The following is a 14765-nucleotide window of genomic DNA, read 5'->3' on the forward strand; positions in this document are numbered from 1 at the left end:
GTATACAAAGCTAAGGGCGCGTTTAGTTCGGCCACCGAATCGGCGCCGCCGAATTACTGTGCTAGTAGCGTTTTGTTTTTATTTGGCAATAATTGTCTAATCGTTGATTAATTAGGCTCAAAACGTTCGTCTCGTAAAATACAACCAAACTGTGCAATTAGTTTTTAATTTCGTCAACATATAGTATTCCATGCATGTACCACAAGTTTGATGTGACGGAGAATCTTCTTTTTTATAGTGCCAAATTCTGAAATTTGGGGGCAACTAAACATGGCCTAAGTAGTTGCATGTATCCGAGTATAAATAGGAAACAGCAGGGACTCCTTCAAACGCACCCAGCCGGAAGGTGACCAATTTCTCGCGCGGCGTCATCGTCCACCCAACCACTTGCTCCGCATAGTAGTAGGACAGCGCCCACTGATGGCCAACCGAGCTGAGGCCGCAGCAGACCGGGAGGGTCTCCACCCGAACCTCTTCCTCGACGCCGCGCGCGTGCTGATGCTGTTCCGCGCGGTGGCCACCGTCGGGATCGGAACCACCTCCGCCGACCCCCTGCTGGCGTTTCTCGGCCTTCTCCTTTGGCTGCTCGGCGTGTGCCTGCTGGCCCTGGTGGTGGTGCCAGCGGCAGGACGTTTCCCGCACGCCGCACTGGCCGCCACCGCCATGGCCATCGCCATCCTGAAGCACTTGTTCACCCTATGGAACTAGCTTCATCGGTCGATTGCACATGGTGAGGTACGACTAGGATCGACTTTCTTGCTATGGTGTTTCCGACTTTCTGTTTCTATGTTAAACACTACTTGTAACAGAGTCTCTGTTTTGTCTCCTTCCTGAGTTTTGCTCTGATGCCTCCTGTACTGTAGTATGCCGGAGGCGTTGGCTTAAACGTTGAGGTCTGGGCGCTCACCACGCTGCTCACCGTGCTCTTCGCGTGGAAAGAGGCTGCGCTCATGCCCTCGGCTGTCGCCGCCGCCGTGTGGGCGATATCATGAAGTTTAGGTTTACACTAAAATAAAGCTAGACAAGAATCGTGTGATTTGGACCATTTATTATAAACTTTTAGGTAAAATACATTATTATTTTTATGCATTGTATATATATTTTTGTAAGTGTTTCAATAACAAGTATACTAGTCAACTACGAATGGGTCCGAGCAGCGGCGGATCCAAGAAATATTTCAGGGGGCTGAACAATACTGCTGCTCGATCTTAAGTCTCAGCCTCCCCTACACTATAGAACTTTGCCTAAAAATTTATGGGTGCTCCACAGGGGCTCCACTGCTCCGGTATAGGTAGGGCCCCCGGGGTCCGAGACCTAAATGATTCTTTTATGGCGATCGTGTTGCATTTTTGTGGGAAAAACGTAAGAGCGAGTTAAGAGTTGATTTATTTTTCTGGCGCAATAAAAACATGGACACCTCTCGCCACTGCATCAGCTGGCAAACCGGTATAGCTCTCTCAGCTTAGGGCATTCTTCTACTCAACTAATTCACCGACATTTTCTTTCCTAGATTCACACAAAAAAACGTCCTCGGCTAAGATACTTCTCCGCTGTCCACTTAGAAAAGTATACCCAGCAAAATAACATCTTCAAAATAGACTGTCCAGATTTAATCTAAACATTCTCTCTCCTTGCTCACCCAGATCGAACGGTGCACGTTGAGCGTGTCAAACTGTTCATCCCTCGCATGTCCTCCCACGCCGCGCTCGCTCCCGCGCAGCCACAGTTCGATGCCCTCCCCTCCTTTTCACTGATTGCTTTTTTCAGAAAAAAAATCTTCCTTGCGCCGCCCCTACCTCCAACCCTCCCCGTCCCGATCCGCTTCGTCACTCCTTCAGGATCCGCGGCCGCCGCCCTGAACCAGGCCCCCGCCCCCGCCCCCCCCCCCCCCCCCCCCCCCCCCCCCGACGAACACGCGACAGTTGCCACCGTTCCTTCCTAATTCACACGCGATGCCCGCCGCGGCCCGGGGCGCGCCTCCTGCTAGCGCTGGTCATGTCCGGGCACTGCTCCACTGCCTAGACACACACCACCGCGGGCTGAAGCGCCGCCGACGGAAGCATGAGATCCCCTCCCCGAACAAGACGGTGGTGATGGAAAACCACCGCAAGCTTGCGCGCGTGCTCGGACATGTCCCCTCACGCCTACTCTGCGTCGACACTGCCGGTCTCCGACGCTGCCGTCCAGCTACATCATCGGTCAGGTACGCCCATCCTCCAATCGCATTAGTATCAGTAGAGACGATGAGTACCGGTAGAGACGATGTGTGTGTGAGAGAGAGACCATATCTACTAGATCCCATCGTGGGGAGGACATAATAGATCCGCGTAGCTACTATCAGCTGGAGCAGCAAGCACTGTTCGCGCATTGGTTGGGCAGCTCGCTCCGCCGCGCTACTGCTCTGTGCCTGAGCAACAAGCACCGCACACGATGACGGGGATCTGTTGCTTGTGCTGCTATGCCATCCACCGTGATAGAGAGGGAGAGCAGAAAGTAGATAGCAGAGAAAACAGAGTACGACTGCTTGCTGCTTGTGCCGCTAGGCAGGTATTAAACGTGACAGACATAGAATTCAGACAAGTAGCTAAAAGCACATGGCAAATGATTTTTTAACCTTTTCGTGAGAGCATATATGGTCAAAGAGAGAGTGAGAGCATTTATGTAATAAACGTTTTTACGGTTTGTGCAACTGAACATCGTATATTGAAATTGATTTTGCAATAATAAACTGATTTGGCTTGTTTAATTCAGCAACTCTTATTGAATTGGTTTGCAATGTACTTTGCACTTTGCAGTGCAGGAGGATGGAAATGCCCAGCTTCAATGATGTTTTTGGGAGCAATGTGGACAGCGTTGAGGTTGATTTTGATGTGTCTTATTTTGGTATCTCACCTGAAGGACAAAATGTTGTTGAACAAGCATCTTAGTCTACGAAAGGAAGAAAGAAGAGATTAAAAGATTTTAGTGTAAAAGAGTATAACATGTTGGTGTTACCATGGCTAGAGGTGGGAATGTAGACATTAGAAGTATAAATGTTAGAAATATAGCTGCTAAAATGGTTCATTTGTTAGTTATAAGATACTGTATGCATTAAATAGAGGTGGGAGAAAGTAGTGAGGCAAATATGAGAGATCGGATAGAGTTCACAACAAAGTAGGGGGTGGAATCTGGATGAGGGAGCCCTACTTTGAAGGATAGGGGTTCAAAATTTGAGCTGAGGGTTCGGTTGGAGATGCTCTAAGGTGTCTGGCTTCTGGGGAAAGGTATGTGGATTGTGACGATCTTAATTTTCTTGTCTCATCACACATTTACTATTTTCACTTAAGTGTTATGTAAAGATTTATTATCTGAATGTTAGTTGAAGCATGACCTCTCTGTGCATTCACTTCAAAAAATATTTCTTGCTCATTTGACCTCAATTGTTTTGGTAGCAAGGACATGAGGAGCGGCATGCAGCCAGCTTACGGGAACATGAAGAATTCACAAAGGTGAGAAATATCATGAAGATCGAACTAGGGAGATATGAGACAAATACATGGTATTTCTCTTTCATTGCAGGCTTTAATTCTTGATGATACTTGCAGGGATGCCACTGGGCTCTCTGAGCAGCAACACAACCCTTGAGATGTACTTCATCGTTCTCAAATTGAAGACTATATATTTGGACTTATGCTTGCCTGGATTACTCCTTTGCTACAGTTTTAGTGACAATTTCAGTTTATTTTTGGTTGATGTTAATTCTCTATCTTTGTTGTCATGCAAAGACCTATGTATTTATCCACTATATTTTGATATCATTGTTGTCATGCAAGTAATCTTTATTTGGTATGTCGGGTTGTCATCAAAATCATGTTTTTTTATTATAATATTATAATATGTGATCGATGATTTTTTCAAAAATCATCAAAGCATATACATCATTTTGGTTGTTTAATTTGTGTTGTCTTAAATATCACCGTAGCGTTAGCACGAGCAATATACTAGTAACAATAAAAGATAGTTACTAGTTCTAAGATAATTATCTTAATACTATTTTTTTTCTCTCTGGTCAAATATGATTATCATTTCTGGACAGAGAAAGTAGTAGCTCATAATACAATTAGCCCTATATAACAGCTTCATATGATTTGGAAAATGCGGAGGCCAAAATAAAAATGTCTTTTTCTAAAAAAAATGGTTTTGAATGCGTGCACGAAACTAGATCTTAATGAAGAGATAGTTTCTCTCTCTCTCTAGTCTCTCCTAATAAAATATAAAATAATATAATTAGAGCTAGCTTATAATAATTAACCATTGAAGATGCCCTTAGTTGCTGGCTAACCTTCTCAAATTCATTCCTTCCGTCTCAAACGTTTCTAGCGATTAGCCTGCTCGGTTTATTTAATTTTACCTAGTGCATGTACACTTTTTTGGCTTAGAAGAAGACGATGAAGTGACATGTCAACAAAACACAAAGTATAAACGGCTTAACGGCGGAAGGTTTATGATAATACTAGTTCCGTTTCAAAATAATTCAATTCCTAGAATCAACTATCTTAAATTTGATTAACTTTATTAAAAATAATATCATTGTTTATGATACTAAACAAATATATTATAAAAATATATTTTATATTGTATCTAGTGATACTAGTTTAGTGTCATAGACATTGATTTTTTTTACAAATTTAGTTAGACTAAAAATTATTTGACATAATACCCTAGAAATTGGTTTATCTACATATAGACGAAACTGCGCTCGACATTCGTCGGCGCTCGACATTCCGGCTGATTTGTTGTGAGAGAAAAATATTATTCGGTTTAAAAACAAACAGAAAAGTACGGATAATAAGATAAATGGATAGGCCCTCATGCTAAACTTTCCTGCTAGTGCCTCGAGTTGTCGCTATCCCTAGGCTAGTACAAATATAAGGAGTACAACTGTACAGGACAAGGCGCGCGCGCTCGGCTGATGGCTTTCACTATTTCACAAGTCGCACCGAGTGCAAGGGAATTGCATTGCTGCTACGTACGTACACTGCCTGTACACAACATGAGCAGTACAGTGGCACAATTCCTTAAGTAGATTTCACAAATATTGCACTCGTCTTCCACTCTCTCCGTTCAAAAATATATGCCGTTTTCGTTTTCCGATAAACAACTTTGACAAATACATATTAAAAAATATTAATATTTAAGTACATAATTGGTATCGTTGAAAAAAATCTTTGAATCTAGTTTTTTAATAAATTTATTTGGAGATATAAATTATCGGTGCAGAATGTGACCAACTAGTAAATATTTGTAGTTTTGTCGTATGCTATGATCGGAGGTGGCCTAGCACTAAATGACACATGGTTTATACTGGTTCAGGCAACGTGCCCTATGTCCAGATTGGGTCGGTCAGTGACTTTATTCCTGAGCCCAGGTGCTCGAAGTTTACAGTAGGGTTACAAACGAGAAGGAGAAAGATGAGGTGTACAAGAGGTCCGATCGGCTCCGGTCGGAAGGGCCAAGGGCGACAGGGGCTACGTTATGAGCTAATTGTTCAAGCGTGTACTTGGGGTACGAACCCGGTGGTTCTGTAGTTGTGAGCTGATGAACTCGATCGATGTTGGTTATCTTTAAGAAGGGCTCTTCCTTTTTTAGAGGGGCGCATCCTCTTTTATAGATAAAGGGGATGGCTTTACAAGTGAGAGGGTGAGGGTACGTATGCTACCGAGCCTTGTTGCCCACGCCTATCGAGCCTTGTTGCCCACACCGACGGGTACAAGATAATGGTAGGCGCCTACAACACTGTTGATGTCACTGTAAAATGTCAGATGCATGTGGGAGGTCGTGCTGCCTTTTTCAGGGATGGTAGACGTCGGTACCTACAAATACTGTTTGATGCCTAGAGGCATGTGAGGAGTCTCACTATGTTCACCCGGTATGGTAAATCCCGGCGCCCATACCGCTATCGATGCCCAGAGGCACGTGGGGGGCGTCATGGGAGTTTTAGCGGCGCATACAATACTGTAGAGGGAGATGTCCGCGCCTACAATACTGTTTTTGTCAGGGTGGCTGCAGAGTACTGTTCCGCGCAGGGTATGGTCCCTGGTACAGTGGTTTTGACTTGTGAGCCTTGTCTTGTCTTTCTCCGCACGTCTTCTGGTTCCTACCGAGCGGGGGTCCCCGGTCGGATGGCTCCAGTCGGCTCTGAGTGCGCCGGTCGGAGAAGAGCGGTGAGCAGGGTTCCTGCGATCTCCGGTCGGAGACGCGGGGTCAGAGTTGGAAGTAGTGTTTTGGGCCAGGCCGTCCGGTGGCGGCTGGGGTCGAAGCGAACGCTCCGGTCGAAGAGGTGGGCCGAAGCAGCCGACGAGCGGGCGCTGTTCCTCTTCGGCCAGACCTTTCGGTCGGTGACATGGCCGCCCTTCCGGCCTGTTGTTTTAGAATCTTGGGCCGACCCATGAGTTACGTGCTGTCAGCTTGGGCCGAGCCTAGGCGTGGAAGCCGATCCCCGAGGGACGCCGGGTTTATGAACCCGACAGGAGCCCCCGGGTGATTCGGGCAGAATCGTCCGGGGGATTCTTGTCTTGCTGGTGGGTGCACGCGAGTGCACCCGCGGGTGTAGCCCCCGAGCCCCCGGGCGGTTCGGGTAGAACCGTCTGGGGGGTTTCCTGTGTTATCAGTGGGGGAGTTTTTATTTTGAGACAGAGTTTTGTCGTCCAAGGCGTCGTTGTGCAGTCGAGGTGGGTTTTAGTTTGTTTTGAGAGATTGGGTGAGAGGGAGCTTGTGGATCCCGGTGTCGGTGCGTGCCGTGGGATCGAGCGAGGTAGTTAGTTTTGGTCGAGACAGAGCTCACTGATCCTAGCATCGATGCGCGCCGTGGGATCGGGTGAGGCAGTTAGTTTTGGATGAGACAGAGCTCACTAATCCTGGCATTGATGCACGCCGTGGGATCGAGCGAGGGAGTCAGTCTTGGATGAGACAGAGTTCACTAATCCTGGCATCGATGCGCGCCGTGGGATTGAGCGAGTCGGAGTCGTGTTTTGGACAAGACAGAGCTCATTGATCCTGGCGTCGATGCGCGCCGTGGGATCGAGCGAGGGGGTCAGTCTTGGATGAGACAGAGCTCACTGATGCTAGTGTCGATGTGTGCCGTGGGATCGAGTGAGTCGGAGTCATGTTTTGGACGAGACAGAGCTCACTGATGCTGGCGTCGATGCGCGCCGTGGGATCAAGTGAGTCAGAGTCATGTTTTGGACGAGACAGAGCTCACTGATCCTGGCGTCGATGCACACCGTGGGATTGAGCGAGGGAGTCAGTCTTGGATGAGACAGAGCTCACTGATCTTGGCGTCGATGCGCGCCGTGGGATCAAGCGAGGGAGTCGGTCTTGGACAAGATAGAGCTCACTAATGCTGGCGTTGAAGCGCGCCGTGGGATCGAGCGAGTCGGAGTCGTGTTTTGGACGAGACAGAGCTCACTGATCCTGGCATCGATGCGCGCCGCGAGATCGAGTGAGGGGGCCAGTCTTGGACATGACAGAGCTCACTGATGCTAGCGTCGATGCGCGCCGTGGGATCGAGCGAGGGAGTCAGTCTTGGACGAGATAGAGCTCACTAATGCTGGCGTCGATGCGCGCCATGGGATCGAGTGAGGGAGTCAGTCTTGGACGAGACAGAGCTCACTAATCCTAGCGTCGATGCGCGCCGTGGGATCGAGCGAGGGAGTCAGTCTTGGACGAGATAGAACTCACTGATGCTGGCGTCGATGTGCGCCATGAGATCGAGTGAGTCAAATTTGTGGGGCGAGATCAAGGTTGTAGACCTAGATGTTTGGAGCGTAGTCAGAAGCGTAGCCAGATGACGTGAGTTCGGAGTCGACCCGAGTTCGGAGTCACGGTCCCTATTTTTTGGAGCGCAGTCAGAAGTGTAGCCGGATGACGTGAGTTCGGAGTCGACGCGAGTTTAGAGTTGCGGTCCTTGGTTTTTTGTCTTGAACCCCCGAGCCCTATTGGGCCTTCTAGGGGTCGATGTGAGTTGTGTGCATTACCCCATCCTTGGTTCCTCACAACCAGAGGGGCTGAGTCTTGTCACCTGTCCCGATCACTCAGGCTCGAACGACGTCGCTCAGTGAGTTCGCTAACGGGTATGATCGAGTGGAATCTGGGTTCGTCGTTTTGTGACGGGGTCGGCATAGCCCTCTTGTGACATTCCACTACTCCTTTACCTGTAACCCAGCAGATGCCTGGGTCATTCCGGAGACCGACCCGGGTGGCCTAACGGCCTCCCCTCGATGGAGATTCTATGGGCTTGGCGAGAGGTTCACGATCAAACGAGAAGGTTGAGATGACCTGGTCTGCCAGACCGAGCGAGGGCCGCACGGGGCTCATCTACGGTTTTCTCCCTAGCTCTGTTGGCTGCTCATATCAAATGAGGCAACCGCCGCTTTGTGACGCAACACGGAGCGTTGTGATGTATTTCGCTGCATATGTGATGCTTAGTTCCCGAGCCCCTGGGCGGTTCAGGTCCCAAATCATCCAGGAGGCGCGGGCGTATGGAATGAGATGAATGTATGGATGTATGAAATGATTTAAGGAAATAGAGGGGGTTTGATAATGTTTACCTTGACGAATGGAGTGACGGGGCTCGGAGAGCTTCAGTCGGAAATGTCTGACTAGGACCTACGCTCGTCAATCGTGGGTGAGCCCTTGTGTGAATAGTTTTTGTATTAATGAACACATGCTCACCTTGATGTCCTGAGTGACGGGGTTTGGAGAGCTTCAGTCGGAAATGTCCGACCAGGACCCGTGCTCGTCGTTCGTGATGGAGTTAGCATGGCCTACATGGGGCACCCCTTTGCTTCCTTACATGTCTCTTGGTGTCTATCCTGAGTGATTCGATCGACTCAGGGGGCCCGATGATCTCCCCCGGTGGAGATCTTGCTTGGGTTTCTCGAGGCCTAGCCTAGGGAAGCGAGGTGCCCCCCGCGTGCGGTGGCGCTTTAGTTTTCGTGCCCGGCGTGCGGTAGTGGTTGGTCATGCGGCAGTGGTGGGCCTGACCTAGGCCACGTCCCATCTGATTAGGAGCCGTTCCGTCAGGCAGGGCACGTCTCATTGGTTAGGGTGCGTCTCATCTGCATTAAGTGGGAAAGAGAGAGAGTTCCTTGCTCCACTGTTTTGCCTTCTCTTGATCGGCACGCCCTTCCCTAACTGTTGTTCCCTTTTCCTCAAGTAGGAGAGGGGAAAGAGTTTTCGACCCATTCTTTTGCCTGTTCCTCATCTGCCGCTGTCTTTCCTCTTCCTTCTTGCCGTGAGCGTTTCTGAGAGCCGTGGTGGTTTCTAGGAAAGAAAGGGGAGAGAACGAGGAGAGAACTTACCAATCCTCGGGGCGCAATGTCAGACTAGAGGTCATCCACCGTGAGGGAGTTGGTGTTGAAGGCCTTCATTGCGAAGGGATTTCTACCGCCGAAGGAGGTGGCGCACTGGAGGGTTCCCGGACAGGAGGAGTCCCCGTAACCTCGGCCCGACGAGGTGGTTTCCTTCCTCACCTTCCATGAGGGTGGGTTGGGATACCCCACGCACTGGTTCCTGCGTGGCCTCCTCAACGAGTGGGGTCTGGAGCTACAACATCTTAATCCAACGGGGGTGCTGCACATCGCCGGTTTCATCACCGTTTGTGAGGCTTTCCTCGGGATGGAGCTGCACGTGGATTACTTCCGGCGGCTCTTCTCCCCGAGAGCCTTGACGGTGGGGGACCCGGCCGAGGTCGTGCCGGTGGGAGGTTTCGCCCTACAGAGAAAACCGGGCGTGGGAGACTCGTATCCCGCGTACCTCCCCTGTGACTCCAACCGGGGGTGGCATGGGGAGTGGTTCTACATCAGGAATCCGGTGGCGGTGCCGTTCTCGGTGTTCACCGGTGGGAGGCCGGAGAAGCAGGATAGCTGGATGTGGGGTTGTGCCAAAAAGGAGAAGCATAAGGTGGGGGTCATCGAGGAGGAGCTCTAGAAGCTCATAAAGAGTGGCCTTAATGGGGTACGGGTGTTCCACACCCTGTACCGTCACCGGGTCGTGCCGTTGGCGGAGAGGACGAGGCCGATGTGGCTGTACAGCGTCCCGTCGGACCCAGACCGTGCGTCGCCGGAGGATCTTCCGGATGACGAGGTCTAGAGTCGCCTTGGCCGGGTGCTGTAGCTGAAGCCCAAAGAGAGGGTCGAAGGGAGGCCCGCACCTTTCAACTCCTCGATCGTGTCCTCCCTGGTATGGTCCTTTCTTTTTAGCCCGCATGTCTTCCTCTGCTTTTCCTATGTGTATTTTTTCTTTTTTGATTGGGAGTCACACATTCCGCAGCGGCTTGGAAATTACAAGTCCCGGCCGCACCTTCCCAAGGGTCCAGAGGGCGTGGCCACGCAGGCCGCTCAGAAGGAGGCGGCAGACGCTAGGAAGAAGAAGAAGGCCGAGGTCACCCACCAAAAGTACAAGAAGGAGAGGGAGGTTGCTCGGTGCGTGAAGGCCGGGGAGAGGAAGAGTGACATCGTGGCCGAGCTTGAGTTGGAGGACCCCACGGATGTGGACGACATAGTTTTCTCCGAGGAGGAGGGAAGTCGGGAGGTCGTTGTGACCTCGGTGGATCATCGCGACCCTGCAGCGACGTTCGCCGGTGATGAGCAAGAGGCCACACGGTGTGCAATGGCCTCCGCGCTGAGGAAGCGCGTGGCGAGCGCGGATGCCATCGGCAAACTGGTGGCAAAGCGGACGCGGTCACCGCGCCCTTTGGCGGCGGCATCGGTCCCATCGCCGCCTGTGGGGGGCACGGTCGAGCAAGCCGGGCGGACTGCGGAGCGGAGTGGCACTTGTGCGTCGCCAGGACCGACGACGACGCGCGACTCGTAGTCGGGGGTGGCCCCGCCTATCGCGGACGTGGTCGAGCAAGCCGGATGGCCTAAGGAGCAGACTGGTGCCCACGCGTTGCGCGACTCATGGTCGGAGGATGTCCCGCCCCCTGCTCTGGTCGAGGAGTCCCGAGCCGAGGGCCGGGGCGACCCGCAGGTCGGGAAGGAGCCGGTTGGGACAACTCTGTCCCCCGCCGAAGTGAGGGGGCTTGGGTCGCAGTCTGAGAGAGGCACATGCGCTGCAGGCCCGTCGACGCCGGGTCTTGGTTTTAGAGTCATGCCGCTCGCCTCTTGGTACGTTTTTGCTTTGTTTCTTTCCAATCTTTTGACGTTGAGTTTTTCTCTGGAGTGTGATTTACCTACGCCCTCTATCAGTGGCCGAGAGATGATGGGGTTGAGCATCGCCCCAACTCCCATGTGGGAGTCATGGAGGCCCACCCTGCAGCATGTTGCGACGAGCAGCGGGGGCAGCAGGATGGCGGCGGCGAGCCCTTCCCACCAAAGGGCGGTTGCTGCCAAAGTGACGGCGGTGGTGTCGACGTTGGCAGCAATTCCGGTGCCGACGGCGGGGGCTATGTCGGAAGTAACCCTCACGGCCCCTCCTCCACCGGTCGCGGCGGAAGAGGAGAGGGGGACCGAGCTCCCTGCCTCACCGGGCGAAGGGCCGCATGGCTCACCCGTGTGGTCAGACCCGAAGGCACTGGGGGAGAGCGCAGTCGGGATAGAGTCGGAACGTACAACGGCGGTCCACGCAACCGAGGTGGTGGATATCCCGTCCGATGATGGGGCGGATGATACGGCGGAGCCGCTGGTGTCGTCGCGGGAGCCGCTGGTGGTCCGGTCGGAGGCTGGGCCCTCCGGTGGGCTGTCGGAGGATGACCTGGAGTGGCCCTGCCCTGAGGACCCAGCAAAGGTGCGGTTCGTCCTTCAGGATTGCCAGGAGTGTCAACTCTAGGACATCCCCGGGGAGCAGGGGCACACCGCGGTGTCTGAACTCACCAATCTGTCCGCGAAGCTTGGAGACGCCGAGGAGCAGGTTAAGTCGGCCCAGCAATTGATTGAGGTTGACCTGCAGCTTGCTGTGGAGGTGAGTTTTGCGGACTTGTCTTTGACCTCTGAATCTTTTGTTGGTTGCCTTAGCATGTTTGTTTTTCATAGAGACTGAAGGGGACGTCGTCCTACAAGTCCCGCTTTCTCCGAACAGAGAACAATCGGATGGCCGAGCTCGAGCGTCAGCTAGCGTCCTCCCGTCGTGAGTCCCAGGTCCGGGCGGCTGAGGCAATTGCGGCGCGGGTGGAGGGGCAGCGTGCAGCCGAGCGGGCGACTACCACCGAGCAAGGGCTCGAGGCGGCAAAGGCCCGTCAAGCAGAGACTGAGGCGTGGTTGCTTACATCCCTAGCGAACACCGAGGCGGCGTTGCGAGAGTCCTTGGCGGCCCTTGAGCCGGAGTGGGCCGCTTTGGTGTCGGCGCAGAACGCCCTGGAGTTGGCACGAAAGGCTCTGGAGGCGGAGCGGAAGGCCCGGTCGGAGGCGGACCAGGAGGTGCTCGCGCTCCAAGGCCAGGTGACGGGGACAGAGGACGCAAGTGTCCGGCTGCGCGAGCAGGTGGCCCGGCAGGTAGAGGATCTCTCCATCCTTGAGAACTTCCACATCGATACGTGCCTTTTCTGTTCTTTGTTGTTGGTTTTTTCCTTCAGCCTGTTTCTGAGCTTCTCGCTCTTCTCTCAGAGCTGGGTGGAAAGGTGAAGACACTGGAGCGGGACCTAGAGACGATCAAGGCGACCCTCAACCGAAATGCGGAGGAACTGGCCAAGTCCCGTGAAGAGCAACATGCTCTCGAGGGGGATCTTGACTAGATCCACAACGTTGCCCAGCTTGTCATCTCAGACATCTTTGGGTCGGCGCCCAGCACTAGCGCGCCCGCGGTCCAGCTAGCAGAGGTCCTAGATGCGGTTCGAGACCTTATCTGGAGCGGGCTGTTCTACGGGGCGTCGGGGGTGCTGACATCGGTGGCGACGCACCATCCGAACCTGGACTTTGCCACCATCTGCAGCGGGTATGCTAAAGGCTTGAGCATGGAGGACATCCAGTCGATCGGGGAGGGCTTGCTGCCGCACACAAGGTCGGTGGCGGAGCAAGTCTCTACCCTATGGGTGATGGACGTTTGCCATGAAGATATGGCCAGAACCATGCGCGGAGAAGACGCTGCCCAGTCTGCAGACGGCGTAGAGCCTGGGTCGGAGGTGAGCGTTGCCGTGGCCTTGACTGAGCCGAATGTTGTGCCGCCGAGGAGTGAGCAGCCTATGCCCCCGTCGGTCACTCCGACAGCAGATGCCGCCGGGCCGGTCCAATAGCTTACAAAATATAAGTAGTTTAGTGAAGGTAGAAGTTTAAGTTTGTGGGGGAGCTCCCGTGTAAATATTACTGTGTGCTTAATGACTATCGTCGGTTTTATTTTCTGTGATGGAATTGCTCCGTTCGGGGTAGCATGTTCCCTTTCGTTCCTTAGTTTTCCCTTAGCATAATTTTGTGTTTTTTATTCTTTCTTTCTTGTACCTGCCCATTTGTCCCGTAGGCCACGACCTTGGGAGCCCGGGGCGTGGCCCGCGAGGCTCGGCTGTTCATAACCGTAGGGAAAGGCGGGGTGCGATCGGTTGAAATGTTTTTTTAAAGCAAAGCTACGTAAAGCAAAACTAAGGAACAAACTATCCCGTTGGTTGGGTAGGAAGGAATTTCACCATATGTAAACAAAACAGGGAGGTACTCATTAAGCATAATGATAGTAGTGTACCCTAGTGGAGCCCCCGAGCGCCTCGGGCCAAAAAGTGTTTGGGTCAGGGTGCTTTTGTAGGAGCATATACTAAGTAAACAATGGTAAGATTGAAGCTTAGGAAAAATGACATAGTTGTTCCAGTAGTTCGGAGAGATGGGCGTCGTTGTCGTCCTTCGGTGCCCCCGGGCGTATGCGTCTGTGGAAGACGCGAGGCCATAGGGGAACTGGTCGTACGACGGTTGCGTTGGGGACAACGGGGTTCCGCTAGGTAATCGGCGGAAGATAAAGAATAGTAAGTAAATAACAGCGTGTGTATTACTCACAGTGGTGTTTGAGCAGAGAGTTTGCTCGGAAAGAAGCGCAGATGCCGCGTCGTCGAAGCCATGCGTCCCAGAGTTGATGGAGGGCGCTCCTCCGATGGGTGCCGGGACATGAGCCTCCTCGCGGAGATGTAGCACGCCGATCCGGTCGGCGACGAAGTTTAGGCTTTCGAAGAGGAAGGCCTGGGATGGCTCGAAGACAGGCGGAACCCGCATCCCAGCGGGTGAGAGTGCAGGAAACTCTAGCGAGCCAAAGCGAATCGTATCGCCCGAGCCCGCCATGGCGAGGGTGGCAGAAAAGTGGGCCATCCGATGACCAAAAAGTGTTGAACGTACAACGTCTTCCCCACGGATGGCGCCAACTGTCGGTGCAGAATGTGACCAACTAGTAAATATTTGTAGTTTTGCCGTACATTGTGATCAGAGGTGGCCTAGCACTCAACGACACAGGGTTTATACTGGTTTAGGCAACGTGCTCTACGTCCAGTTTGGGTCGGTCAGTGACTTTATTCCTGAGCCTATGTGCTCGAAGTTTGCAGTGGGGTTACGAAGGAGAAGGAGAAAGATGGGGTGTACAAGAGGTCTGGTCGGCTCCGGTCGGAAGGGCCAAGGGCGACAGGGGCTACGCTATAAGCTAATTGTTCAAGCGTGTGCTTGGGGTACGAACCCGGTGGTTCTGTGGTTGTGAGCTGATGAACTCAATCGATGTTGGTTATCTTCAAGAACAGCCCTTCCTTTTTTAGAGGGGGTGCATCCCCTTTCATAGATAAAGGGAATGGCTTTACAAGTGAGAGGGTGAGGGTACGTATGCTATCGAGC

At 52.4% G+C, this 14765-nt stretch overlaps 1 protein-coding gene and 1 long non-coding RNA gene across 4 annotated transcripts in view; both read left to right on the top strand.

The window, feature by feature from the left end:
• Positions 1 to 363: 363 nt before the first annotated feature.
• On the top strand, positions 364 to 1035 carry LOC136519851 (uncharacterized). Of its 2 annotated transcripts, none has more exons than XM_066513232.1 (2): positions 364 to 735; positions 864 to 1035. In XM_066513232.1, exon 1 carries the CDS (start codon positions 421 to 423, stop codon positions 706 to 708), a length of 288 nt encoding a protein of 95 aa, XP_066369329.1. In that variant the 5' UTR covers positions 364 to 420; the 3' UTR covers positions 709 to 735; positions 864 to 1035. The 2 variants fall into 2 exon arrangements, with proteins under 2 accessions (XP_066369329.1, XP_066369330.1); XM_066513233.1 differs by having other exon boundaries at positions 364 to 730.
• A 2097-nt stretch (positions 1036 to 3132) lies between these two features.
• The window catches only part of LOC136519736 (uncharacterized), a 140375-nt gene continuing 128742 nt past the window's right edge, over positions 3133 to 14765 (top strand). Inside the window, exons 1-3 of one of the 2 annotated variants that reach the window (XR_010775032.1) lie at positions 3133 to 3263; positions 3432 to 3488; positions 3585 to 3620. This is a non-coding gene — a long non-coding RNA (uncharacterized lncRNA). Of the gene's footprint in view, positions 3264 to 3431; positions 3489 to 3584; positions 3621 to 14765 lie in introns of those variants that run through there. The other variant, XR_010775031.1, reaches the window with a different exon arrangement.

The sequence above is a fragment of the Miscanthus floridulus genome, chromosome 18, assembly GCF_019320115.1.
Source record: "Miscanthus floridulus cultivar M001 chromosome 18, ASM1932011v1, whole genome shotgun sequence".
Taxonomy (NCBI): Eukaryota; Viridiplantae; Streptophyta; class Magnoliopsida; order Poales; family Poaceae; genus Miscanthus; species Miscanthus floridulus.

Bases quoted from the DNA above. Each gene is read 5' to 3' on its own strand.
- LOC136519851 (XM_066513232.1), top strand. From the start codon at position 421: ATGGCCAACCGAGCTGAGGCCGCAGCAGACCGGGAGGGTCTCCACCCG.